Source organism: Cheilinus undulatus, linkage group 11, assembly GCF_018320785.1.
Source record: "Cheilinus undulatus linkage group 11, ASM1832078v1, whole genome shotgun sequence".
Taxonomy (NCBI): Eukaryota; Metazoa; Chordata; class Actinopteri; order Labriformes; family Labridae; genus Cheilinus; species Cheilinus undulatus.
This window is the reverse complement of record NC_054875.1, coordinates 8154170-8181431: the sequence shown is the minus strand read 5'-3', so window position 1 is coordinate 8181431 and position 27262 is coordinate 8154170. Positions and strand designations below refer to the sequence as shown.

General features: G+C 39.2%; 1 protein-coding gene across 6 annotated transcripts in view; it reads left to right on the top strand.

The window, feature by feature from the left end:
* Positions 1-26617, top strand: part of LOC121517221 (ral GTPase-activating protein subunit beta-like) — a 37182-nt gene extending 10565 nt beyond the window's left edge. Inside the window, exons 8-31 of one of the 6 annotated variants that reach the window (XM_041798826.1) lie at positions 1322-1473; positions 3476-3713; positions 5165-5366; positions 5521-5688; positions 5844-5958; positions 8978-9125; positions 9241-9305; positions 9400-9544; positions 12415-12536; positions 12684-12866; positions 12980-13128; positions 14169-14356; positions 14806-14909; positions 15071-15226; positions 15391-15456; positions 16532-16741; positions 17188-17346; positions 17511-17679; positions 17955-18077; positions 18179-18315; positions 18406-18514; positions 20992-21070; positions 21905-22053; positions 24491-26617. In XM_041798826.1, the coding sequence (XP_041654760.1) occupies positions 1322-1473; positions 3476-3713; positions 5165-5366; positions 5521-5688; positions 5844-5958; positions 8978-9125; positions 9241-9305; positions 9400-9544; positions 12415-12536; positions 12684-12866; positions 12980-13128; positions 14169-14356; positions 14806-14909; positions 15071-15226; positions 15391-15456; positions 16532-16741; positions 17188-17346; positions 17511-17679; positions 17955-18077; positions 18179-18315; positions 18406-18514; positions 20992-21070; positions 21905-22053; positions 24491-24684 (3530 nt within the window). In that variant the 3' untranslated portion in view covers positions 24685-26617. Of the gene's footprint in view, positions 1-1321; positions 1474-3475; positions 3714-5164; positions 5367-5520; positions 5689-5843; positions 5959-8977; positions 9126-9240; positions 9306-9399; positions 9545-12405; positions 12537-12683; positions 12867-12979; positions 13129-14168; positions 14357-14805; positions 14910-15070; positions 15227-15390; positions 15457-16531; positions 16742-17187; positions 17347-17510; positions 17680-17954; positions 18078-18178; positions 18316-18405; positions 18515-20991; positions 21071-21904; positions 22054-24490 lie in introns of all 6 variants that reach the window. The other 5 variants (XM_041798825.1, XM_041798824.1, XM_041798829.1 and 2 more) reach the window with 5 other exon arrangements.
* The last annotated feature ends 645 nt before the right edge of the window (positions 26618-27262 follow it).

The following is a 27262-nucleotide window of genomic DNA, read 5'->3' as shown; positions in this document are numbered from 1 at the left end:
GTTTTTTAACGCTATCTGTTTCAGAAAACAAGTGAGCAACTGAAAAATGTAGTTAAACTACTGGTATTACCCAACACTGTGTATTATATACAATTATATTACTCCAAACTCCAGGGTCTACCTACTGTTAGCAATTCCAAGTAAAGATGCATGAATTGTGAAAGTGTAGGCTGATTCTGATATCAATGTTCAAAATAATGATTTAGCTGATTGCTGAATACTGATGCAGATGTTTTCTGGTGTAACTCTGTGCTTTGCCCACATTTTGTCTTGTTTGTCCATGAAAACAGATCAATTTTTCCTACCTTTTTTAATCAGCTGTTATGTATGCCTACATCAAATTGGCTGCTGAAATTTCTTCATACTGCATTTTTTTGTTGATGGCAGATGTTAGTCAACAGGGACAATATCAGCCCATACCAATGCATCTGTCCCTCCCTAGTCACAAGTAAACTACAAGAACTGTGATTGTTTTTATCCTGTTGTTAGAGAAATGTCAATGGGTCTTTGGGGAAAGGAAAACATTTAACAGTCTGAAAACCAATTTTTTTGAAGGGTGAGTGAACTTAGTTGAGTGTTGATGATGGTTAAATAAGTGAAATATGTGAAAAGCTATCATGAGTTATTTCCTTTTAGTGTCACTCCCTGTCTGTTGTTCTTTAGGTACTGCTCCTGATTGAAATCAAGAGGAAAGATGTCAGTCAGTGTTAATGTTCAAACGTTTGTATAGAAACATGTCAGTGTGTATCTTTCTCTTTACACTTTAGGTGTCTCTGTTGAAAAAAAGAGAGATGTACGGGAGAGGGTGTTCTCTTTCTCTTCAGTGCTGCTCTCTCATGGTACAGACATCAGCTGATACATCGTATAATATCATGGGGATATGATGAAGTTTTCTATATTGTGGTGATTGATGATATTAACAACTGGGCTTCCTCTTGCTACAGGACAAAATATGTACCAGACAGATCAGACTAAGCAACAAGATCATGAACCAGGGCTCTTTTGTGTGCAAAAAAAAAGTCAATCCAAACAGATGGATGTCAATTATCGCTGATTTGTGTCTAACCATGTCTTGCATGTGTACGAATGAATGTTATCAATGATCAGCTTACTGACATGAAGCCACTTCATTTTCTTCTCTCTTAACATCAGAAATGGGAAATTGGCTCCAAATGATTCTACTTACCCATTAAAGGATCTATTCATTTGAAAAGTTTGGGATAAAAATTATCATTTGTTTGCCGGAACTAATCAAAAACCTTTTTTCTGCCCTCTCTGGGAAGACAAATGAGATATAGCTAACTGAGATTCCTGTTTACAGGTATATCCCGACCTAGAGCTGACAGTGCCCCACCCACTCCAGTCAACAGAATGAGCATGTCCCCGCCCCCCTCCATCACCAACACCACGCCCCCTCACAGCCGCAAGCCACGGCATACAGTGGTCACCAAAACAACAAGCAAAAGTTCAACTGTAAGTAGAGAAAATTCACAGTCAGTGTGGGATTTTTGTATTCAGAAATTTAAGACGTTATACTGGGTGCTGAGGACTTGTATTTTTGTTGAAATGATATTGAATGGTTTTGATAGGGGTGCAGTAGTCCTAGCGTTTAGGTCTTGCCCTATGTATATGGATTGCCCAGGTTGAAGGCGGGCCTGTGGCTCTTTCATCACATTTGATTCCCCACTCTCTCATCCCTCTTTTCAGCCCTCTCCACTGACCTATCCTTGAAATAATGGCAACAAGCCCCAAGAAATACATTTTTGTTTCTTGGGGCTTATTGATATTGTGTGGTGTTTTTTTGCTAGAATTACATCAACATTTAGAGAAAGGGTATTGCAGCTTCAAGTGTTGAAGTTTTTTCCCCAAAACCCCAGAAGTTTTGGGAAAAAAAGGAAAATTCCAAGTCAGACATCTGAAACACAAGGCATAGCTATGCGATAAGATTGTTTCTGTTAAGTTGCATTTATCACAGTGTGGGGAGATGCTGGGGATGTTTTTGTAATTTCAGCTTCAAGCAGTGCAATCTGTGCAGTACTTTAATTTGTATTAGAACAATGACTTTGTGTTTATAAAGCATGAATGCACATATTTCAAGCTTTTGTCACAGTTATACTCTACCTCTCAGAGTTCCTTAAGTGTGTTGGCAGTTTTGGGGCCTATGTACTGTAATGTACCGTACAGGTGGGAAATTATGTTCTCAGAGCTAGCCAGATGTTTAAGACAGTTGTTCAGTTTGTTGGTTTTCAAAGTCAGGGAGATTTGATTTCATGTAGCTTAAAGAAATCCTGATGTGGCATTTTTTCATTCTGCTGTTGGAAAGATGCTAAATAAATCTTCAACAAAATCCAATTTTAGCACCACAAACCCCACTGCTGATATTTTTCCTCTGTGCTTATCTCCAACCTCTCTTGCTGCAAGAGATGTGCCAACTTTGCTCGTTAGCTGCACCTTTGGCATTAGCAGTGCTAGCTTTCACAGTTTGCGATGTTTTCATGGCTGTGTCTGACACACTAATGTCTAACGTACTACCAATGTCAGCGGAGCAGCATGACACTCATCCCATCCTGTTTTTGCCCAAAAAAAGCGTTGAAAAGATGAGCTGTGGGTAAGAGGAAGAATGACCTGATGTATTCAGTATGCTTAGCCTGCTAAATGAAGTCAGGTACTTTAGGAACTAGTCAAAAGCAAATGCGTCATAAGCCACCGCAAGAAGTTGAAATAAGCAGAACGGCAGCAAACAATATGTGACTGTCATTTAGGGATCTTGAGTTATGGTTAAACAGAGGATGAAATAACAAGACCCATCATGTGTTTCATTTTGAAAGAGCATCATCAGCAGTAAAGTATTTCTATTTTCTATCATGTCATTTTTCTAAAAGTTCAAGCTTTATCAAGTTTCTGAAAAAGAGTGGAACTTTTGGCTTAAGCTCACATTACATTTATATTAGATTTTTGCAATTTAAGCACAAATAGAAATCTTTGAGGTTTTTCTGTGTTTTTACTTTGTTGTAATCAGCTGATTAAAATGCAGCAAATGGGGGTTAAAAAGTGTTTTCTTGAAAACTTAATGTCACTTAGAAATAGAATAAATTACAGCTCCTTCCTGCACGGCAGACTGAAGTAGATATTGAAATAAGCCCCTATTTGTGACAAATAGGGAAATGTGTTGTGAATCAGGAATCGGTTTGAATAGAAAATAGATTCTGAATTAAACTGTGTGCCCCAGAATCAGAACATAAACCAAGCTGTGAGATTCTGCAGGTCCGTTTTCCTAATTGCAACAGCCATACCGCGTTGTGCAGTTAAGTTGTATGCACTCTGACTGAAAGAGTCCTACATTATTTGATGATGCCTTTTAATGGAAATAAATCAACAAAGCATTATCCTTGTCGCGCCTCTTCTTTGACATTATTGTTTTAATATTTTCAACATCCCGCTTCAATATCTAACTTTATTCCCGCTCACCCTGTAGGGCAGTGGGAGTCAACCAACCAAAGCATCCCAGCAGCAACAGCAGCAGCAGCAGACTTCGTCCTCCCCGACCCTGCTCTCCAGCCCCAATCAGAGCAGCTGGGAGTCTCGACCCCTGCCGGCCCCAGCACGGCCCAAGGTCAACAGCATCCTCAACTTATTTGGCCAGTGGCTTTTCGACGCTGCTCTGGTCCACTGTAAGCTCCACAGCGGCCTCAGCCGAGACCCCAGCATGACCGGTAAGCAGCGAGACAATGGCTAGTAGTGTTTCCATAAATGCATGGGCAGGTGGGTGTTTTGTTTCTGTTCATTAGATTGTGTTTTTATGGAGTTATCTGTGGTTTTTGGTGTCTGTTATATTCTTTTTCCGTACGTCGTCGTTGAGATATCCTTTCCTTTTTTCACCATTCTCTGAAACTTCTTTGGGCCGTTCGTTTTGTGTGTGGAGGGCTTGGTTAGAAGTGGCCTGGTATGAGATTTCCATCTGATTCTAATCCATTTACATCTACCAACTATTGAAACCTGGCTAAAACTACATATACGCTCTAATCATGTGCCAATTAAAGACATCATCCAGTGGTTTAATGAGTAAATTCATTGCTAGAGAAGTCATTGATATACATACAGTTGTTGTCGTTTTGATAGAAATTTGGCTCATCATTGGCTTTCTATTTATTTTCCCTTTTTTTTTGGTGAAGTGTCCTGCACGTGTCTACCATGTCTGATTAATGTTACAAATTTGTCATGTATTGAGGAGAACAAAAATAAAACACAATTCATGCTTGATATGAATTGATCCCCAAATATTGGATCTGCTTTGATTTTGTGTCTCTCCACTATTTCTGTTATCTTGCAGCCTCTTTTATCCAAATTCTCCTTTCTTATAAATCTTGTAAGTAGGAACAGCAGCTTTTCTTTCCTCACTTGATTTGCGTTCCTTGAAAAATCTTCCTGCTTTTTTATAAGTTGAGTTCTTCATGATCATTGTCATTATCGCCATTGTTTTTCTGTTCCCACTGCTTGTCATATATCAAAGTTTCACCAGCGTTCTCTCAGCGTTTCTCCAAAGGTGATGGAATGGGTTTCACCAACTGACCACTTGTCTCGACCATAATGTTGCCAGTTTGTGACAACGCCACCTTGTTTTAAGTTCTCATTTTCTCTTCCATCAGGTCACACTAATCCTTATTATTTGGTTTCAGACCCCCCTGAGTTCAGCATTAATGTTTTGTTTTCTTGTAATTTCCTTTTGTACTGTCAGTCCACTTAAGTTTGATTTTGTTGGTTTGGTGCCTCAATGCATGAAGTGAATGTTCTGTACTTTGAGTGACAGTCATATAATTGCAACAGCAAGGGAGCTGACACAGAGATTTTGCAGTGGAAAACATTTTACTAGCAGCACGCCACACTTGGTTAGCTTCTGTGGCAAACTCTTTGTGTCAGAGCTCCTTTTTGAATGCCTTAAAGAAGTGAGTGTGTTTGCAGTCATGAAGTATTTGTTCCCTCTCGTCGTGATAGAATTAAAAGTCTGCTTTATGGTGCTTCTGTTTTTAAATGTTGACTTTTATTGTAGTGTGACTAAAGCAGCTAAACATTAATGTTTGCCTGTGTTTCATACATGCATGTTTACTAATGACTGCTTGAAAATTCAGTGTTCTTTCATTCTCTTGTCTCTTCCCTCTCTGTACAGCGATAGCCACTCAAGTAGGCCTGGAGCTGAGAAGAAAGGGCTCACAGATGTCCACAGACTCCATGGTTTCCAATCCCATGTTTGATGCCAACGAGTTCCCAGAGAGCTATGAGGCAGGACGAGCCGAGGCCTGTGGGACGCTGTGTCGCATCTTCTGTAGCAAGAAAACTGGAGAGGAGATACTTCCTGTTTACCTGTCGAGGTAACAGTAATTTCTAGCTCTGTAGCCAAACTTAAAGCTATTTGTAATATGTTAATGTCTGTAGAAGAAATATGCTAATTTCCCTGGCAGTATAAAATGTATGAATTTGATTACATTTTCAACACTATAATTGTGCTGCTTTCCCTTTCTTCAGATTCTACATGGTCCTTATTCAAGGCCTTCAGATCTCTGACTTCATCTGTAGACCAGTACTGGCTTCTATTATTCTCAACTCTTCCTCGCTTTTCTGTACGGACCTGAAGGGCATCAACGTTGTGGTGCCCTACTTCATCGCTGCCCTGGAGACTATTGTACCAGACAGGTCAGACTGGTAGTGCCTTACACTGATTAGATCTTTGTCATGAACAAAAATTCCTTTGTTCACTTACTTTTGACACCATAAGATTTTGATTAGATTTCCTCTTATGTTTAAGAATACTATCTAAGTAGTCCATAAGAATTGTTTTACTCCTACAGGGAGCTATCCAAATTCAAGATGTATGTAAATCCTACTGACCTGAGGAGAGCCTCCATCAACATCCTGCTTGCTATGCTGCCTTTGCCTCACCACTTTGGCAACATTAAGTCAGAGGTAAGGGTTCTGTTATCTTTAAATCTCATGTGTTTTAAAGGTGCTGCTCTATTGTTGAAGCCCTAAAAAGCAAGTCTGAGAACAGCTGGAAAAAAATGGTAGGGGAAAATTAGATTATTATTTGGATGATTACATGTTTAAGTTAGTGGAAGGGGCTATGCAGTTATTTAGGAGCAGAGGTGGGCACAAACTCAAAATAAGTTTTTTTAAAAATAATTTTTGAACTTTCATGCCTTCAAAATGGTAGGACAGTAGATAGAGCCAAAAACTAGGGGTAGACAGTTGGGGAGTAATACGCTGGAAAAAAAGCCACAGGAGAGATTTAAAGGGGATATATTATGCAAAAATTACTTTTTCATTTTTTTTCTAACAGAAGTATATGCCCCTGGCTTGTCCACAATCCCCACAAATACCAGATTCTACCCCCATGATGTCATGTGGGGATTTAGCACCATCCCCAGGTTTGGTTGGCCCTCCCCACTTGGAAGAAAGTTCCACCCTCCTCTGCAGATCATCCTCTCAGCTGCCAGCTGAGATGCTGGATAGCTCAGCGGGGTACCGTGCTGACTCTTGTCTGGGAGATTGGTGGTTGGAACCCCAGTCAGGTCTTTAACTTTGGATAAAAGTGTGTTTAACATTGTAACATCAGGAGTGCAGCATCCATTTCCTGAGAGGGATGTGGTCAGGGTCAGAGTCAGACAGCTCATTAACATTCAAAGCCACAAAGAAACTGCTCGTTCTGAGCAGGGCTGAAACAGAGGGGTTTTTAGACATGCAAAAATCCTATACTAGAGTGTTTTTTTCAGCAACAACTTCACAGGTATGTTTTGGGGACCTCTGAGACCGATATAAACTTGTCTTAAAAGGGTAAAATATGTCCCCTTTAAGCCTGGGCCACCTGCTTGGAAAACGAGTCTTGGTTTTTGCAAGCAAACCACTTGGCCACCACTGCAAAGTTAAAATTTTTAACTTTAAAACCTACTGAAAGTCCCCACAGCCTGACCTCATACCCTTGATATGTTTTATTATTAGTAATATTTACACAGCTGCCGTGTTGAAGTACTTCCTTTGATTGTGATCATTGCAAGATAAATTGCCACAGCAGCCACAAACTACATAACTGTCAGACCACCAACGAAAAAAAAATGCAACTGAACTAGTAATGCACATGACCCTGTATAGATTACTTAAATTTACTGCCAAGGGCTTGTACATATTTACATTTGAATTTAGAATTTAAATGTTTATTTCCTTTGCATTGAGATAAAAGCTGGCTAGAGGGAAATTTCCTTTTTGTGTTAGGCATGCTTGGCAAATAAAGCTGATTAAGTTTCAGGTTCTAAAATTTGAATCATTGAACTCATCATTAGAAACTCTACTGTGCTCCACTGATTGTAATATAAAACCAAAAATAGTCCTGCTGCATCTGAAACAGTCTCCATGATCCAAATCCTGCATTTTTTTTTATTTTGAACACATTGCATTCATAAAATCCAAGGATTGCTTCAAACAATAAAGAATAGAAACCATTTTTGATATGTCTTCAATGTAATGGTGCTTGAGAAGTATGATGTCGGTATAGCATCACTTCAAAGTAAAAGCACACAGGACAGAGATGGGCATTTTGTCTTGTTATTCCATAAGCTCTTTAAAACACAGGAGGTTCAGGTTGTGAGCAATTTATTTTACCATGCAAGAGCAAGGCCTCCATGTGAACAGATAGACTGAGGGTAAAGTATGAAGTATGTGTTTGTTTCAAAATGACATTTATGAAAACTGAGTTTGACGGATGTTACAGGTTTCAGTAATTATTTTTTTTATATATATTCACATTGAAAATCCTTCAAAAATTTTATGCTGATAATTAACCACTAACAGATTATTTGACTTCTACCTAGCTCTGGTTGGCATGAATTTCTGTGCCCTTTTACCCCCAAGTGTTTGTTTTTGTAATGTTTATTTTGGCCACAAGAGGCTCCACTAATATTCAAATAAAACTCAAAACATTCATGTTTGATCTTAGATATATCTAAATTTCTCAAAACACTCCTATTCTAAGCAGCAGTAGCTGTACTTGGCCTCAACAAAAACACCTGGATTGGAAAAAATTTATGCTTGCTCTCAGACTAAAAAAGGGACTAGTTTCTCCCCAAGCATTCTTTAATTTAACCCTACCAAATACTTTTCCTTTAGTTTGTCTTTTTGTTTTCTTATGTTAAATTGCAACATTGGAAAATAATCCTGGAAAAATATTGTTTTTTTTCTGAGAAGAGGAGGAGACGAGACAATGCAGATCAGACCCAGATATCTCTCAGGGCTTTTGGACTTCTGCAGTATGAAAGGAATTGTGTTTTCTGTCACAGCTTCTATTCCCTGTGGCTTTCTGAAATACTTGCCAACATATTTCTACACCTTAAAGCAGTGTTATTTTCATTGACTAATACTATGATTAAAAATGTTCGTCGACAGCCTTTTTCTCCATGACAAAACCTAGACTGAGACTAACAAGAATAGATCTTTGATTACTAAAATTGACCAAAAAGTAAGTTTAGTTTTCGTCAGGATTACTAAAACTAGAGTGAAATGTAATGTAGTTTTTGTCAGACATTAAAAATCCATGATATTTCTCCACTGTGGGTAAATCTGTCAAAATGCAATGCAAATCTATCTCTTTTGCCCCCTAGCAGTAGAAAGCAGGGATCTCAGGAGTGCAGAGAACACACAACCATGATTTGGTACCAAAATTAGGCAAGAGAATAAATGCTTGGACTAAAAGTAAAGACTAAAATGTAAGCACTTTTTATGGAATAAAATTAGGCTAAAATGTTTTTGTGTGTTTGTTGACAAAAACTAGACTAAAACTAAAAGGGTAGAAATGACTAAAATGTGAATAAAACTAAAAGACATTTCATCAAAGACTAAGACTAAAATAAAGAAAGGCTGCCAAAATTGACATTGCCTAAAAGCCACTTTTACTTTAGTACAGTAGGTTCCTTACCATTTGGATTTTTTGCTGTAGGTCCTGTTGGAAGGAAAGTTCAATGAGGAGGACGGGTGGCCTCATGACCAGCCCGTATCTTTCCTGTCCTTGCGGCTGCGTCTCGTAAATGTCCTTATAGGAGCACTCCAGACGGAGACTGACCCAACAAACACACAGCTCATCCTGGGTAAATATTAACTAATCTTTATTCATGTATTCCAGTTGTAAAAATTGTTTGCAAACTTAGACAGTGTTTTGCACATTGTGGTTTCCAACACTGATCCTTTTATTTCTCCTCTCAGGCGCGATGCTCAATATTGTTCAAGACTCAGCACTTCTGGAGTCCATAGGTGCACAGACAGAAACGGTAAGACTCAGATCACTGCTGTTTAATATTCTATGATGCTTGGAGCAGTGTGATGAACTGGAATGGAAAGATTGCTTTGTGTTTGTGTTTGCAGGGGAGTATAGATGGGAGCCACATAACCACAAGGAATCAAACTCACAGCCGCACCAATAGCGGCATTAGTTTTAACAGCGGGGGCAGCACAGAGGCCACTAGCCCAGACTGTGAGCGTCCTGCACAGGCCCTTCTACGGGACTACGGTAAGAAACGTGCTCAACGGACGTCTCTGTGCTCGTAGCATACAGTTACATAGCATTGCTTCGGTTGTTCTTAGCCGTCTTCTGGTAGTGTTTAAGTGTGATTCCTACCTGCTTTCTGATTAAAGGCTGTAATTCTGTAAATTAACAACTGTGTTCCTCATAGCTAACGTGGTTAAAGTGATGTTCAGAGTTAAGAAGCGTTGGGTGAAGTGTCTCTGTAGGTGAAGTCAGAGTTAAGTGCTGTGATGCTGTGCTTTTGGCTTTAGACTGCAGAAGTGCTTGACCTTTCTTGAGTCTTTTCTCTGACTGATTAGCTTCATTAATGGTTCTAATCAGAAGCACTTAATAGATTTGGTTGTTTCCCTTAAAGGGCTGAGCGATGATAGACCAAGTTAACGTGGTGGACATTGAAATGAGAGAGGTATTCCTTGTAAAATAAAAATGTTAACAGCTCCTCTAGTTTGCCAACAACTTTTCATACATTGTAGCTTAACTCAGTGCTGTTCACAGGCAGCTTTCCCCAGCAGGAAATGGGAGTCTGCAGAGTTCCTGTATGACGGAGGGGTTGCATTGTGTTGTGTGTAACTCAGTGATGGACAGGAAATGAGGCTTGTGAGGGGGCAGTGGGAATGAGTCTAGAAGCAGTTTTTGGCAGCCTGTGTTGGTGTAGTTAATCAAGAAAGTAATGCATTCCATTGCTTAAGTACTCACTCCAGAAAGTAATCAGAATTCATTACTCAGTAACATCACCTAAGATGCACTATCGCTGTTATTAATATAAAGTTAGACCTTATAGATGCCTGCATCAGCACAAATCCTCATTCTGTCCTCAAGGACATATGCAACATTTCTATCTTATGCTTATTAATTAAAAAAAAGTTCTCAGTAAAGTTGTAAAAATCTGCCAGAACACCTTCATCATGGACTTCAGCCCATGCAGCATGATTTAGGATTTTCTGCTGATCAGACGTTTTGAAAGTCATAAGCTTGATTCTAAAGTAAGAGTTAGTTTGCACCAGTTCTGTGTAAGTTCAAACGTAGCCTCGTTTGTACTAAATGTCTGATAATGCACAACTATTACATAAGGTGTTGCACCAATTCGGGTATTTTCAACGTAGGCAGAAGTTAAATGTGAATCTTGAACATAGCTTTAAGAAGGTGTAACGTTGTTAAAAATGTGGTGCTTTATTTTGAAAAGTGGAATAACTTGGAGGATGATGAGGAACTGAACGTTTTTCAGCTGTTTGGTGTTGGCAGTGTGTTCTCCATGATGATTTAAATCCCTCAGAAATGTATGTGATTATTACTCAAATATTGTTTTCCATTAGCAGAGATGGTTTGATACACGTTAGAGTATTGATAAATGACCCTACATTGTAGTTGACAATTCCACTACCTGATTTCCCACCAGCTTTGGATTAAAGTTGTTAATGGCTTTTATCACCATAGCATAGACCTTGTTTGTTATTCGTACAGTATTGTAGCCATTTGTGGATTAGAAGCAGTAGACAGAAGTTATTTTTGCCTGTCAAGAGAAGATTGGGCACAGGAGGCTGCATTGTAAATGTTCATTTTCTTATAATCTGTCACATACAACAAAAACATTATTTTTTTCTGCACTTTGGTTAGTTTGATCAATACTCTCCCCTACAAATTCAGTTACAAATGAACTAGTTTAAATGTAGGGTTTAGTGTGGACTTTAAAACCAGAATTAAGACCATACATACTGTATACACAGCTAGTGCAACAGGTCACAGATGTCCAGCTCTGAGGTGCAGAAACCTCAGCATAAATCATTTTACTTGTATTTCAAATAAGTAGCTAGTTTGTCTTTTCTACTTCTGGTGCATTTTCACCTGGTTTGGTTCAGTACATTTTACCACAGTTTGGTATTGTAACCCCTGATCTTGATTGTGTTTCCATCGAGCCTTGCTCATAGTGATAGGAAATCTGGCTCTTTTTGGAGATCTGGAATCACTTGGGTTAACTCAATAAGAGCTGCTCTTTTTTTGGTACCAGAAAAATCAGAAAAAAGAAACCAGCTCACAATGATTCGGTCAACAGACTGCATTGCAATGAGTCTGGCTCCACTCCAAAGGTATGATTGGTGTCCCTAACACCAGGGTGCAAAAAAGTAGGATGGTACAGATTATTTTGGTGCCTTTTCCATTCATTTTTTCATTTCATTTCAGTGGAACCACATATTTTTCTACCAGATCGAACAGATCTGAACTGTTCCTCTTGTTGGAAACACAGCTTTAGACTGTGCTGCAGGGGCAGTACAGTGTGTTTGATGTGATGGTAACTTATATGGTAAATTCAGTTCATCTGAAAGCTAGCCTGAACATGGTTCTTGTCACAGCTATTATCTCAAGATACATTACCTCTGCTGTCAGAATTTTTCGTATTTTCGAAAGCAGCTCTAAATCCTTGTTAAACACGGGTAGAAGTATTGCTTTACTCTTCATGGAGTCAGTTTTTAAAAGGTGTTAGCAACTTAGTTTTCTTAGTTGAAATGAGACAGTGTTAGCTGACAAGTTGTGAGTACTGTCTTGTGAATTTTGTGCTGCTTTTTCAGATCAGCTATGTAAATTCATGAATCAAGTCTTGGTTTCGATGATCAAGTTAAAGTTTTGTTTTTGATCGCTCAGCCCTCTTCCTGGACAGTTTACTTCCTCTCTATTCTACTCTCTATGTTTTAATGATTTTAAGCTCTATTCTGATGCATGTTCTAAGACATACTTACTAACTAAGCATTCAGGACACTCTCCTGTTGTCCTTGATCTCAGCTGTGTTGCCTGAATCTTGCTGTGCTCTATTCTTTGCGGTGTTTGGTATTTCGGGGTGTCATATGGTCTAGCTCTTCCAGATACGGCGGCAGGTCTGCTGGTTCGCAGCATCCACCTCGTCACACAGAGACTCAACTCTCAGTGGAGGCAGGACATGAGCATTTCACTGGCTGCACTGGAGCTGCTGGCTGGTCTCGCTAAGGTAAATCTGCTAAATCCAAACACCACAGAAACACAGCAAGTCCTTTTAGTTTAAACTGTGCTTAAAAAGTTTTCTAAAAATTCCATGATAACTTAAATATCATGAATTAGCTGTATTACCTTTGATTTTTTTGTATGTGTGAAACAGGTAAAGGTGGGAGTAGACTCTGCAGACCGTAAGCGTGCTGTCAGCTCTATATGTGGGTACATTGTGTACCAGTGTAGCCGTCCAGCTCCTCTCCAATCCAGAGACCTCCACTCCATGATTGTAGCTGCCTTCCAGTTTCTGTGCGTGTGGCTCACAGAGCATCCCGACATGCTGGATGAGAAGGTAAGGTTTAAGAGTACATGAATGTCTACGATGGGTTACAATTCTAGTGTGAGCCCCATTTACACATAATGAAAGGTCTGTCCCTGAGATTTTGTCCTTTATTTCTTTATAAGGACTGTTTAGTTGAGGTTTTGGAGATTGTGGAGCTTGGAATCTCCGGCTCAAAGTCTCGACAGGAACAGGAAGTCCGGCATAAAGGAGAGAAGGAGCACAACCCAGCTTCAATGAGGGTGAAGGACGCTGCTGAGGCCACTTTATCTTGGTGAGGCTCCTCCAGCTTTTTGCATTTTGCATAAGTGGCATTGTATAAATATTTAAAAACGCAGCCTTTTAAGGTCTTGTTTTAGGAAAGGAAATTCATCTCTCAACATTCAAACTTCATATTCAGCACATCTCTGTCAGCAACATTTTTAGGCCTTTAAATGAAGGTTAAAACATACGCACAAGGAAACTTGTTTTCTATCTTACTAATTTTGCCTGTGCATGATTATAGGACATGATGCTTGGTATTTTTCTATGAATGTAAAAGAGAAGCTCTTTACATGCAATCATACAAAACATTAGGCCATATAGCCGAACATTACCTAATTATCATATTACTATCCTTTATGACATGCTAAAAGAGTGAAAAGACTTCAGTTTTCCATCACTATAGCTGCATATTTATTCTGTATGATGACATAGGTCGCAAGTCAAACAATTAATGCTAACCCATAAAATGAAGAGCAACTTCTGTCAAGGTATTAAGTAGAGGTGCTCTGATTGTGAGGATGCAGGCCAACACTGATGTTTAGAATTAGTATTTAGCCAAATACATATCTAGAGGGAGATCTGGAGTTACCAAAATGCCAGTGTAGGAATTTCACTACCATACTTGTAAATATTAAATGATACTGAAACCTTTTTTGTACCACAACAATAAAAACTTACCCAAAACTGATTAGTTAAGTTGCTTATGATTTCCAAAATACATATTTAAAAGGGTCACTTACAGGCTAACAAAATGAGACAAGCTGTTAATAATAAGGAAAGGCAAAATAATTTCTTCTTTCTCTTTATTGTTCGGTAAGCTTGTTTCTGAGAGTGTTCCCTTTTAAAGGCTGCCTCTTAAAATCTTAATCTAGTACAGATTTAAAATTGGTCTTTTTTTCTATATTGCTGTTATTCCACTGACCCTCTTTCCTCTGTTTTTCTGCTGCTCACATGGCACACAGATGGCTGATGTAATGTAAACATGCTGTACCTACTGACCTAGATCTAGCATATTTATGTTCTCTCTGGCTTTGCTGTGGTGTTTCCCAGTATCATGCAGGTGTTGGGGGCTTTTCCTTCCCCCAGCGGTCCTGCCTCCACCTGCAGCCTACTGAATGAAGACACCCTGATTCGCTATGCCAGACTCAGTGCTACAGGGGCCAGCAACTTCCGCTACTTTGTCCTGGACAACTCAGTCATCCTCGCCATGCTGGAGCAACCTCTCGGCAATGAACAGAGTCAGTAGTTTGACATAATACGAGTTTGTTGAATTATCAGGGAGAATTTTGGAGTTATCGGAGCAACTTTGAAGATAAGACAGACCTTTAATGATCCCTTAAATTACAGCTAAGTACATAACTGTAGTGGGATTTTAGCACGTGTTGCTATCTGCTGATTGTAACAGCAGCAAAGGTAGCTGGATTAAAAACTTTTTCAAGAGTTTCTGATATAGTAACCCTAATCAGACAGTCTTAATTTTGGTTGTATTTTACATCCAAACCTGCTAATGTTGAAGTGAGATGCCGCTGCAGTAATGGTTGGTTGCCAGCTTCTGGTTTCCCTCCAGATTCATCTATCTAAGAGCATAAAATGTCGCACATCACGAACCAAGCGCTGGTAAATACAGAAAAAAAAACAAAAAAACAACTTTGTTATGGCATAAGTAACAGCATCTCTGTACCCACAGACCCCAGTCCCTCAGTGACAGTGTTGATCCGAGGGACGGCTGGCAGACATGCCTGGACCATGCAGCTCTTCCACCAACCCAGAGGGGCTCGGGCCAATCAGAGGGTGAGATCACACTTCAGATGACTGCTTCACGATGCTTAATCAATATCTGAAAAATGTGTCGGTGTCTGACAAGTCATGTCTTTCTTCGGTACAGCTTTAAGCAGTTTATCCGTTTTGCTGATAACACTGCTCCATATCTGTCATTTTCTCTCATTCCACAGCAGGTGTTTGTCCCAGAGGGCCGTCCAACACCGAACAACGATGTGGGGATCAAATATAACGTCAAACAGCGGCCCTTCCCCGAGGAGGTGGATAAGATTCCTTTGGTCAAAGCTGATGTCAGCATCCCTGACTTGGATGACATTGTCAGTAAAGAGGTGAGGTCTACTTCCTGTTGAGTACTGTCATCGATCTTGCGCCCACTTTACTACTAATTATAAAAAAAAAATGTATGAATTATTCTACATCTGATATGCACTAAATCCAAAGTGGCAGAGAACTTCAGTAAATAAATTGCTCATGTGTAATTATACAAACTTAGGTGTGTTGTATGGGCTGGCAGGATGACTCAAGCACTTCAAATACATCGCTGAGTAATAACCCACACGTGAGTAGGCTGAGAAATGAAATCTCACTGGGGTGTCTTTTTGGGGAAAAAAGGGTGAAATCATCTGGTTGGGTGACAACATAATGGTTTGTGAGTTCAGTCCATGCTAACAAACTAACTGTATGAAAACTACTCCAGAATGTACCTCTCTGCCACACTGGGAAGGAAAACATTCAGAGCTTCACTAAGACTGTAGTAGGGATGGAGATCAAAGGGCTTCTACTTTTTCCAAAACCCAAAAATCAACATTTAATCCTATCAATATTGCTATCGAGTCTTGTGAGTCCTGTAACATGTCATATCGAAAGTCAGGTCATATAAATCAAATCACCAGTGTTTGACCCGTAACGTTTATGAATGAATTTTAATTACCAGCATAAGTATGAAGCATAAAGACAATAGTTTCATGACGACTGGGGGTGGAATGATTTGCTAATGTTTAGTGACTGAAGTTAAATACTAGACGCTGATGGATCAAATTGTTCATGATTTGTCAGTTCCACTCTTAAGCATGTTTTTCATGCATTGTGCATACGTGGCATTACTTTCTGCAGCAGAATTTGATCAAGAATTTGCCATGGCATGCCCTAACCATCTTTGCTGAAAGTTGAATGCAAATCAGGGACATGACATGGAAACAAACAAAACATAATAGTGCAACACCATTGTGTCTTAAAACTTTTAAACTTTACAAGCATTTACCCTTGGCAAATACAAGTGTTAAACTTCCTGCTGCAGAGTCCTGACCATAGTCAGAACACACAGAGGGTCTGCTAGCATAAGGGTTTTAAACAGAACTGGTATGTCTACACCCAGTAAGACAACTTTTCCATAATAGTAGAAAAGCATTGATAGCAGTATTGATAAAACTTGAATCATTAAGTAGTATCAATAAAGCTTTCAATATCAACAAAAATTAAAGATCCCTATCCCTAGACTGGAGATGTTAAAGAGTGATGGTACTGGCCAATTGCTACTTGAATCCAGGGTTTAATATTTAGGACTACTTTAAAGTCAACAACTAAAAATGTCCATCTTTAAAAAATTCCTGTTGTTTTTTTTGTTTTTCTTTCAGCTGGAACTGCAGCACGACAAGCTTCGTATTCTGATGACCAAGCAGATAGAGTATGAGAATGCTTTAGAGCGTCACAGCGACGAAATTTGGAAGTCAAAGCAATTCCCCGACCCACAGACGGACTGCAAACCTCCTCCACCCGCACAGGAGTTCCAGACAGCACGCCTCTTCCTCTCCCACTTTGGTTTTCTGTCTCTGGAGGCACTCAAGGTGGGGAAACATCATCTTTCTTTTTTTTTTTTGGGGGGGGGGGGATTTTTGTGCCTTTATTTGATAGTTGAGGATAGTGAATAGAGTCGGAAACATGGATGAGATGAGAGACAAGCAGCAAAGGGCCCCGGGATGGATTCTAACCCAGGCTGTCCGTGTACATGGGGCGTGCCTTAAACCACCAGGCCACCTGCGCCCATCTGTTTGGCTTTTTTTTGTTGTTTTTTTTTTTTCACTGCAAAAAAACATCTCTCCTATCAATACTATGGTTAAAAATGCTTTCACTTGGTTTCAACTGGTAGTTTTGCATTGTGGTTCTAATTACCTTTTGAAAAGTAATGATAAAGTCATACTATAGTGTAACAACATCATGTTAAGTACATCTAGGACATTGTTTCTGGAAGTGTAGTTTATTTACATTCAGTTTGTTCATTTGCTATTGACAGGAGCCCAACAACAGTCGTCTACCTCCTCATCTGATCGGTCTGGAGTCGTCCTTACCGGGCTTTTTTGATGACATTAGCTACCTTGACCTACTCCCCTGCAGACCATTTGATACTGTCTTTATTTTCTACGTAAGGGCGGGACAGAAAAGCAGCCCTGAGGTGAGCAAACCCAGGCCAATTGTTTATTGTAAAACACAGAAGAGAAGCATTTCCACGTCTGTATGTATTACAGTATGGCCGAAATGATATGACTTAAAGAATTATTCATCCGTTTAATAATTTATGTGTAAGAATGCTAGTTTTCCTGTGCTTGTGATGTTCAGATCCTGAGGAATGTGGAGTCATCGTCCAGCGTCCAGCCTCACTTTTTGGAGTTCCTGATGTCCTTGGGCTGGCCTGTGGACGTGGGACGACACCCAGGGTGGACTGGACACCTCGATACCAGCTGGTCCCTCAACTCCTGCTCTGACAGCAATGATATGCAACAAACAGGTAAACAAGTCAGTCTTTGCAATAAATCTGGGAACAACTCTGGAATAAAGTGCATCATGGCAGCTGTTATAGCATGTACTAAAAGCATGTGAGCATTAGATCAGACTATCAGTGGACTATCTGATAGGACAGTGCAATAGGAAACATTTGAAAAAAGCTACTTACGCTGTTGATGCTTGATGGAGTCACATGGTGTTAGCACACGCTGTTACTTGTGTGCATTCTAATATTCTGCATAATGAATGTAACTTTTTCTTATTTTTGTTCGGCTTCAGAAGAAGCAGCCACTCCCGAAGACACAGGAGGCTCAGTGTTCAACGGGGAGAAGAAAGTTTTGTACTATGCTGATGCTCTGACAGAGATCGCCTTTGTGGTTCCGTCTTTAACAGAAAACTCTGGTCAGCATCGACTCCCTCAATTGATGCATATTTTTTTTTATGAAATGCCCAAAGTATTTCAGGCTTGACAAGTTTTCCTTTTTCTCTCTTTTGTCTCTCAGAAGAGTCATCGGTGCACAGCGACTCCACAGTGGAGGCTGACACAAACACAGACCTCATGCCTGGCTTACTCAAACAACCTAATCTCACACTGGAGCTCTTCCCCAACCATTCTGAAAACCTGGAGTCTGCCAAAAAGGTGAAGCCTGACTTTAACGAGAATAGTTATGATCCCAAATTAAAATGTAGGGTTTGCCTTAATCCCCCCTGTAATTTTCTGTGTTCATAGCTGAGTCCTTTGGTGAAGACAAAAAGGTCATCAACTGGAAAATCGTTCCCTCCTCTGGGTCCTGAGACGAAGGTGTTTGTGGTCTGGGTGGAGCGCTTTGATGACATCGGTAGGCTATTACTTTTTGTACCGCCTCCTTGGCTTTTTAGGTTGTGCAGTCTGCAATCTTTACTAAGTATCTGTTGGTTTTCAAGAAAGCGCACAGTAAAGATAAACATAGTGTTGTGTCACATTCCACTGCAAAGGACACCATGGATGGACTAAAAAAGTCACAAAGCTATTCACAGTAAAGCCTTAAGAGTTCTGATGTTACATTGTCAGGTTCAGGGTGGTGCATCTCCAGTTCCTGGTAAATTAAAGAGATTCTGAATGTTTTGGAATGAACCTAAGTCCCCTATCCTGAAAATATCACAAAAAAGTATACACACCATTCTTGCTCCAAGTGGGGAATAAAATTGTTTGCCCTCCAAGCTGAAGGGAATAGTTACGGAATATGGGCAAATGAAGAAACCATTCTGATTGCAGTCTGTGTTGATATGGATGATGTTTTGCTCAATTGGGTGCCAGCAAACTAAAGTAGAAGGATCTAGACATTTAGAGAGAGAGCATAAAACAAATGACCAATAACATAAAAGCATCTGCAGTTTTCTGGTATTTTAAACTCTAGAAAAAGATGTTTGAAAATCTGTTGACCATGTTTTAGTTTGAAAAATCATTCCTGTATTTCAAAGAGCACAGGGAGGAATGGAGAATGAGTCAAACATGCCATTAGCTTGATGACCGACTCTTATCAGTCATGTTGATCCTTCGCTCATATGTCAGGCCCCTATCAAGTGACTCATTTCCCGTAAGAAATCAAACGTCACCAACCATGATTTGCTGCAGTTAAATCAATGGGCCTGATGACAGCACAATCATGCCAAGTGTACAAGAAGGGCTATGTGACATGTTTCAGAAATGGTAGTATGGACAGAGTAGTATAAACACTCCACTTGGACATTTGTGCTCCTAAAAAACTTATTAAAAGAAAACAAAAATATGTGAGGGTTCTTAGGTTACCGATACCTGTATCAATATTAAACTACTGAAATGCAAGTCTGCACCAAATTTTCTGTCTTTTTTTTTCACTAAGGTTGGTTACTTAGTTTAGTTACTTTGAGGGGAGATACTACTGGAGTAAACCGAAAAAAGAGGACTCCGATTATTTAGTTTCTATATTCATGGAGGACCTCTGATGATGATGCTCTGTGCTACAGTGCGTAATTTACAAAGATAAACTCAATAAAGACAGTGTGATGTTGTGTAAACTCTGGGTCATATCAGACAAAGACCCTGAGATTGGTAAAGAAGTCACAGGAGTATGTGGGCAGGGTGGAAAAGGAATTGTGGTCACAGATTAAAGCCAATGAGACAGTGAGCTCTGTAAATACCAAGCAGTAGACATTATGTTCTCTCAGGGTAGGTCACTCTCCCACACTTTGGAAACCCCTGCAATAGGCAATCCTAAAATCTTAAATCTTAGAGATCACATGCATAAGGACAGTTAAAACCATCTTTCAACAACTGAATGCATATACTTGACAATGTGGCCACACCACACCACCAGACCACACATCTGCTGATTGCAGTAATAATTTCACAGCGGTGTTTCCATCTCTGATTTGGGATTTGAGATCATTGTGACATCTGACTCAACTGGGAATAGAGATGCATCGATTGTAAATATCTGGGTCGATACCAGTGTTTAAAATAATTTAGCTGGTGCTGATTCTGATGTTTTTGTTAAAATATTTCTTTTGAGTACTTTTCCCATAATGCTGCTTTTTTTCTCTCATGTTTGACAGCAAAAACAGATCAGAGTTTGTCCAGCAGGTCATATCTTCTGCTCAGTAATAAATCTCTTTTCTGAATCAGCTGTTAGGTGTGCCGAATGCCAGCGTTAACTTGATGCAACACAGCAGATTAAAATCTACTGCTGATATCAGATCATGCCACATTATTTGCATATAGTAGATGTCAGTCAAAAGGGCTGATTTTGGCCAGAGCAAACATGATGCATCTGTGCATCCCTAAAGATAACTGTACTGAGTTTTACTTTGGACAATGGCCAGCCCCCACAATTGTGTGTGGTGGAGCAAAGAAGGCCAAACATAGTTGTGTGTTGGCAGCCTAACCTAAAAATCCAGACCAACTGGCACATTGCCATAACTGCAGATATGTTTTAAATTTTCACCAAATATGGCGCTTTATTTTGTCAATGATCTCTTTTTCCATCTGTGTAGCTTTTGTTTAGAAATATAGCTGAAGATTTGAGGGTTTTTTAAACTTTCATTCTTTTCCATGCTGTTGATTTTTCATTGAAAAGTATCAGCCTTAAAGAGAATAGCCTGGTACAGCTAATGTTTAGGTAAAAATACTGTCTCAACACATTATATTCAGTCTCCTTTGCATTATTTCTCCTCTACCTTAGGAAAATAACATAATACACTTAGCCACTGTAGCCTGAAAATGCTTCTGTAACAGTTACCTCCTCAGTGCATGACCACTACAACAAGGTGACTGAATGTCATTGTTTTGTGTTTTTAGAGAACTTCCCCTTGACTGATCTCTTGGCTGAAACCAGCACGGGTTTGGAGGCGAGTATGAGCAACAGCACTTCCTGCAGGTATGTAGAAGTTTAAACATTTCCTGCTAAAAGTATGTCGAGCATGTGCTTCATGAACTGTTTTTGTCAGGCACAAAAACATACACCGCTTTAAAGAGCTCAAACATGCTAAAACAAACAGTGCTAAAAAAACAGGAAGTAGAACACACAGTGTGTGCAGAAGCCTGCAGAGAAAAGGAACTGTGGTAGAACTGTGACAAACAGCTACAGTGTAAAGTGGGGCAAAGGAAAATACTGTTCATGATGCATGATGTTTATGCATGTGGTGATCTTAAATTTACTGGTATTTTACTCAAAATTTTTATGTAAAGATTGTGGAAAGGTTGATCTCAATGAGACTTAAATGTGTTATCAGAGAGATTAAAAGCGAGACCTTTTGTGTTTTCTGTGGAGATTCTGGATCAGGAAGTGGCAGATCTTTACTGAATTAGTGATACAGATAATGTTCTGAGTGCTCATGACTCTAAGAAGATATTATTTTTTTAATTCATGTCTGTAGCAGTTCAGTAACTAATGTGATCCCAAATAGACTTGACTCATGAGTGCAAAAACAAACACTCATTTAAGGAACTTGATTACTGAAAAAAGCACCATGGTAGAGAATAATCAAGCTCTGAGACATTTCCTTTCCCTGTATTATTGTGTTTCTTTGTGCTAAAGTTCAGTCAGTTTCCTTAGATCCGTCTAGGCCCATGAAAACACTGATTAAAACGAGGGTATGCGCAATCAATGGTTTCACCATGCATCTCTTTTCCAGTATTGTTTTATACTCATGTGTCAGTCTGTTCTGTGTAGTAACACTCTTATTACCCTCTTTGTTTATTTTCCCTGCAGGTCAGGGCTTTTAGAGAAAGACGTACCATTGATCTTCATCCACCCTCTGAAGACAGGACTCTTCAGGATCCGGCTGCATGGAGCTGTGGGTAAATTTGGCATGGTGATTCCCCTGGTGGACGGCATGGTGGTCAGCCGCAGAGCACTAGGTAATGGCTCACAGCTCTCTCTCTGTCTTGGTTTATCTTTCCATATCAGGCTTTTCTTTTTTCACCTCATGAGGAAGAATGACTAGCTCATCTTAATGTATCCTGTGGTTTTCACAGGGAATCTAAAGCTAAATGCACGCATTAACGTGTTATGGTTTACCTTGTAAAATTCACAGGAAACAAACTCTGCTTCATCTTTTTTTTTTCCAATGCAGAAGATAGTTTGTTATACCAGCAGGCCATGGCTCTTAGTTGGAGCCTTTTATGGATGCAAGACATACATTTGAAAGAGTACTTTGAAGATTTAAACTTTCTCCCTTATGGCAAGAAACTAGTTTGTGAAATGTTTTGATCTCCTTCAGGTCCTAATTTTTATCTCACTTTTATGTTGTAAAAAATGCTACAGCTATTAGTAGTGTCCTGATTTTGATCCTAAATTTAAAAAGCTGATGGTAATGAGCTTACATTTAGATTTTAGGAATCAAAGCACAAATATTCATTCCCTCTTTTTTTTAACCACCCATTCCTACGAAGTACATCTGAAGTAAATTAAGTCCCTCTAAAGTAAACAGTGCAGCGCACTGGTAGCCTTCAGCTGCACTTTTTGAAGCTCTGTGGTCACTGTCAGATTTAGAGAGGACTGAGAAACAACATGAATGAGTTAAAAAGAACTGGAAAATCCTCCTGCCTCCTTGAAGTCACTGGTGTGGTATGCAGCCGTGCATACTCTGGATAATCTCTAGGCTTAAAAAAGATAGGTGCCTAGTTTACAATGCACACAGCTGACCGTCATCAAGAAACAGTCTGTGGGTTATGACGGTGTTAAAAAGTCCAAATGAAAGCTTATTTTATTACGAGGTAAAACCACAAACCATCAATTCATCTTTTTAACTGATAGAGGCTCCATTTATTGACCACTCAGGAGCAGGTATCAGGACTATTTTATAATCTTATGGGTCTTATTGTGCAGTTTCATATCAAGATGGGATTGAGAAAAAACATGACCTCTATTTCTGTTGAATAACGCTGTCAAAGATGCCTTTAGTAGTAAAATGCAGACTTAAAAAAAACATCCACAAGTGTGAAATGTAAATAGATTTGCTCAGTGCTGTGAGTGAAGAAGAACCTGATGGTGAGGAAGTTTCAGTACAGGGATCAGTCCTAGGACAGTTTTGATGTGAAGGATCATCCTCTGACAGTGATCTAGGTCTTTTTCATCAGCTGATCAGTGTCTGCCAGAGTACCTGGATGCAGCCAAGGACCTCCACTTCACACTGGAAGTTGGAAAATCACTGCCATATCTCGTCTTCTAATAGCAGAAATCACTTGAACTGAACGTCGTCTTCATCGTTTTTGCCGTGTGTCACCGCCATATTAATAGAGGCATATTCTGAAAACTTGCACAATCCTTGTCTACTGCATTGAATGACGTAGCCGACTTACCTCTGGCAACATAGCGGCGGCAACGACATCCGGCCAGCAGTGTTAATTTTGTCGACTAAAACTATGACTAAAAATGTTCGTTGACAGCCTTTTTTCCATGACAAAAACTATACTAAGACTAATACAAAATAGATCTTAGACTATAACTAGACTAAAATGCAATTTCGTTTTTGTTGGACATTCAAAATCTGTGATATTTCTCCACTGGTGGTTAATCTGTCAAAAAAACAATGCAGCTGTAGCTATTCTGCCTCTCAGCTGTAGAGAGCAGGGACCCCAGGTTTGGCAGGGTGCAGAGAACACACAACCATGATTTGGTACCAGATTTAGGAAAGAAAATAAATGCTTGGACCAAAAGTAAAGACTAAAATGTGAGGACTTTTTTATGGACTAAAACTAGACTAAAATGTTTTGAGTTTTTGTCAAGTTAAACTAGACAAAAACTAAAAAGGATAGAAATGACTAAAATGTGACTAAAACTAAAATGCATTTCATTAAGAAAAAATCAAAAATAGCTGCCAAAATTAACACTGCAGGCCGATTGCCAATCTCCCATCGCATATTATGTCTGTGCAAAGTGATACTTCAAATTTGATCATCAATCGATTTATTCAAATTCATGTTCTGTAATCGCTGTGCTTGTTAGTCTGAAAAGTCACATATTTTTTGTCTACTTGTATTGCCTTAAGTGGCGGACTTGCCTCTATTAATATGGCAGCGACACATGAGAAAAGAAGAAGACGTTCCGTTCAAGTGACTTCCAGTATTAGAAGACGAGATATGGCAGTGATTTTCTGACTTCTGGTGTTACTTTTCTGGCTCCATCCAGGTCCCTCAGTGTCTGTGGTTAAATAATTGCTCTTGATGAAAATCAGTGCTGTTATAGGTGGCTCTAGTGTTAATTCAGTTTTTAAAGGATTTAGTTTGTGTGAATATTTTCATAACTGTCGAGTGTGGCTGTGTTGATCTGAGGATGTTGTGAATCTTCTTTCAGGGTTTCTCGTTCGCCAAACTGTCATCAACGTGTGCCGACGGAAGCGTCTGGAAAGTGACTTGTACAACCCACCTCATGTGAGGCGGAAGCAGAAAATAACTGAGATTGTCCAACGTTACCGCAACAAGCAGCTGGAGCCTGAGTTTTACACCTCGCTCTTCCACGAGGTGGGGGAGGGAAAGCCTCACCTCTAACCCGCCTGTCCTGTCCTAACACTGGCTCACAAACACACACAGCTACACAACATGCTGTCATCACATCATCAAGCACCATTAACAACTTCACATACACAACACGCACACATACATGTACACAAACACAGAATCTTTATATTTATACTGTACTTTTTTGTTATTTATACAAATATCAACACTGTCTGCCTTTGACTCCGAGAGCAAAGTGTCAAAAACCATGCCAAGGTGGAAGAAGCTACATTTGTATGTCGCAGCTGCTCATCAAAGGTTTGAATGGCTGCAGCTCAACAGTGACTGTCTGCATCTAGCTTCACGCTTCGTGGCAAAAAGACTTTCTGCTTGTCATTAACTGCAATACAATAGTAACACTGTTGGCCTTTCTGAAATTGTAAAAATGTTTGTCCTTTAAACCCTGTGAAACAAGTCGATTTCATGATGGTTTGGTAATACAGAGCTGTGTCATAAATCCTTCTTCGCTCATCTGTTTTTGTTTCGCTTTAACAGATTTCTGTTGGATTTTTGCCAAGGAGATGATAAATGTTTTTTTCTTAAACGTACAGTGCTGCTGCATCAAAGCAGGAGGCTTCAAGAGAACAGAAGTGACTGAAAGCCTACAGTGTCATTTCACTACAAATTCATCTCCATGCAGACACTTGCTAAAGTCTTCCTAGTGCAAACCATCACAGCATCTGACTGAGCACTCAAATATTGCTGTTTGTATGTTATTTTTTTATTTTTAATATGATTTATAGGACTTCTGTTGTATTTCAACGGTATTTTTTGACATCAGCGTTGCCTCTGTGCCAGTCTGGAAGTCATCCCATCTCACATCAGCCACTGCACTTTGTTTATATGCGTGTATGTTTATGTGTGTGGCCATATTTAAGCTTTTTCTCCAGTCAAATACACTACAAGGAGTCACAGGGACCCCCCGTTAATGGCATTTAAAGAGGAATTCTGCCACTCTTAAAGGTAATTCAGCTCTGCAAACTTGATCTGTTTACTCTCTAACCTTGGGAATATTTACTGATGATGTTAAAGAGTGCCATGATGTTTGCATATGTCATGTTTGCAAACCGAGCTACAGCACAGTTGAAGTACCTTGCTCCTCCAGATAAACCTAAAGAGTGAATTAAAGCACCAGAAGACTCAGTGTGGCTAACAGCTTTGTATGACTTGTATTTTGGCTGATCAGAGCTCTAACTTTTTTATCCAAAACCCCAAAAGAGACATGCATTTTTGCCTTTACGCACATTTTATTACTTTACTCTTTACCCCCTCACATTTTGTTTGACTTTTGTTTACTCACTGTACTTTGGTTTTGATTCAAGCCCTCTCACTGTCTGCCTGTAACAATGTGAATTTATTTATCACAGAGATGGAACAGGGCATACACCTCTCTAGTTTCTTTGTTATATCGCAAAGTCTTAATGCACTGAGCACATTTTATGTTTATTTTCTATCCCCTTGGGTTACCTTACATGTCTTTTTGTACTTTTGTGCATTTTGAAAGAAAAAACCCTGCTGAAGGAAGAGTTTTATCTTGTGAAATATGAATGAAGAAGAGGCGTTGTGGAGTTTTTAACCTATCATGTCTAACTGTGTGACTCACTTTTTACAAGCGTGCTTTATGCACATGCCTTTTTTGGAAGGAAAAAAAAAAGTACATTAAATATGCTTCAACATACAATCAGTCATACATTGAATCCTATGTTACTCCTCTGATGTTTGATCATATTTAAGGACTTGCCATGTACAGAAGCAGAGGATGATATGTAAATATATGATAGTGTAAGGCATTTACAAGTTGTCTGTTGCATTCCTCATCGGAGACGGCCAGAAAAGATAATGTATGTATGCAATTATGTGTGTGAGGATCACAATGGGTATTGAATGTAACATGCATCAATTAAAACTATTATTGACATTTTAATTTCTCCTATTCCTAATACTTGATTTTTCTGTACAGAGCATTAATGAGGAACCAGAAGAAGGTTCAACAAGGGCAAGGAAATATGTCAAGATTTTAAAGTATATTTATATTTTCAAAAAAGATTGGGACAATAGCATTCATATCAATACGCTTAACTTTACAAAAAAATATAGCCAGTTTTTTTGTGCCGTGTTCAAGTAATGTTTTTAAAGTTAAGAAATTTGTTTACCCCTGAAACCTATTTTTGCCACTTTTTAACAGCTTTTCACCAATTTTCTGTGCATTTTTGCTACTTTTTTCTTTCGTAATCCATTTTTGCTGCTTTATTCCTTGTTTTACCTCTCTTAACCTATTGTTGACACTCTTTAACCCCTTTTCACCACTTATTTCTGCCACTTTTCACCACTTTTAACCAATTTTGCCAAATTTAACTGCTTTATGCCATTTTAACAGCCAATGGGTAAAATTTACCTGAGGCCCTCCTTTAATTGTATCTTACTTAAAGTGGATAAAAATTTAAAGACTCTAAGTCTATGACTTTTTCTTAAAGTTTGTTTTGTAGCACCTGGTGTCATTAAAAAAATCTTTGATTAAACCCAAATTTTATTAATGGACATTTATATCTAGAACCACCATGCAGGTAAG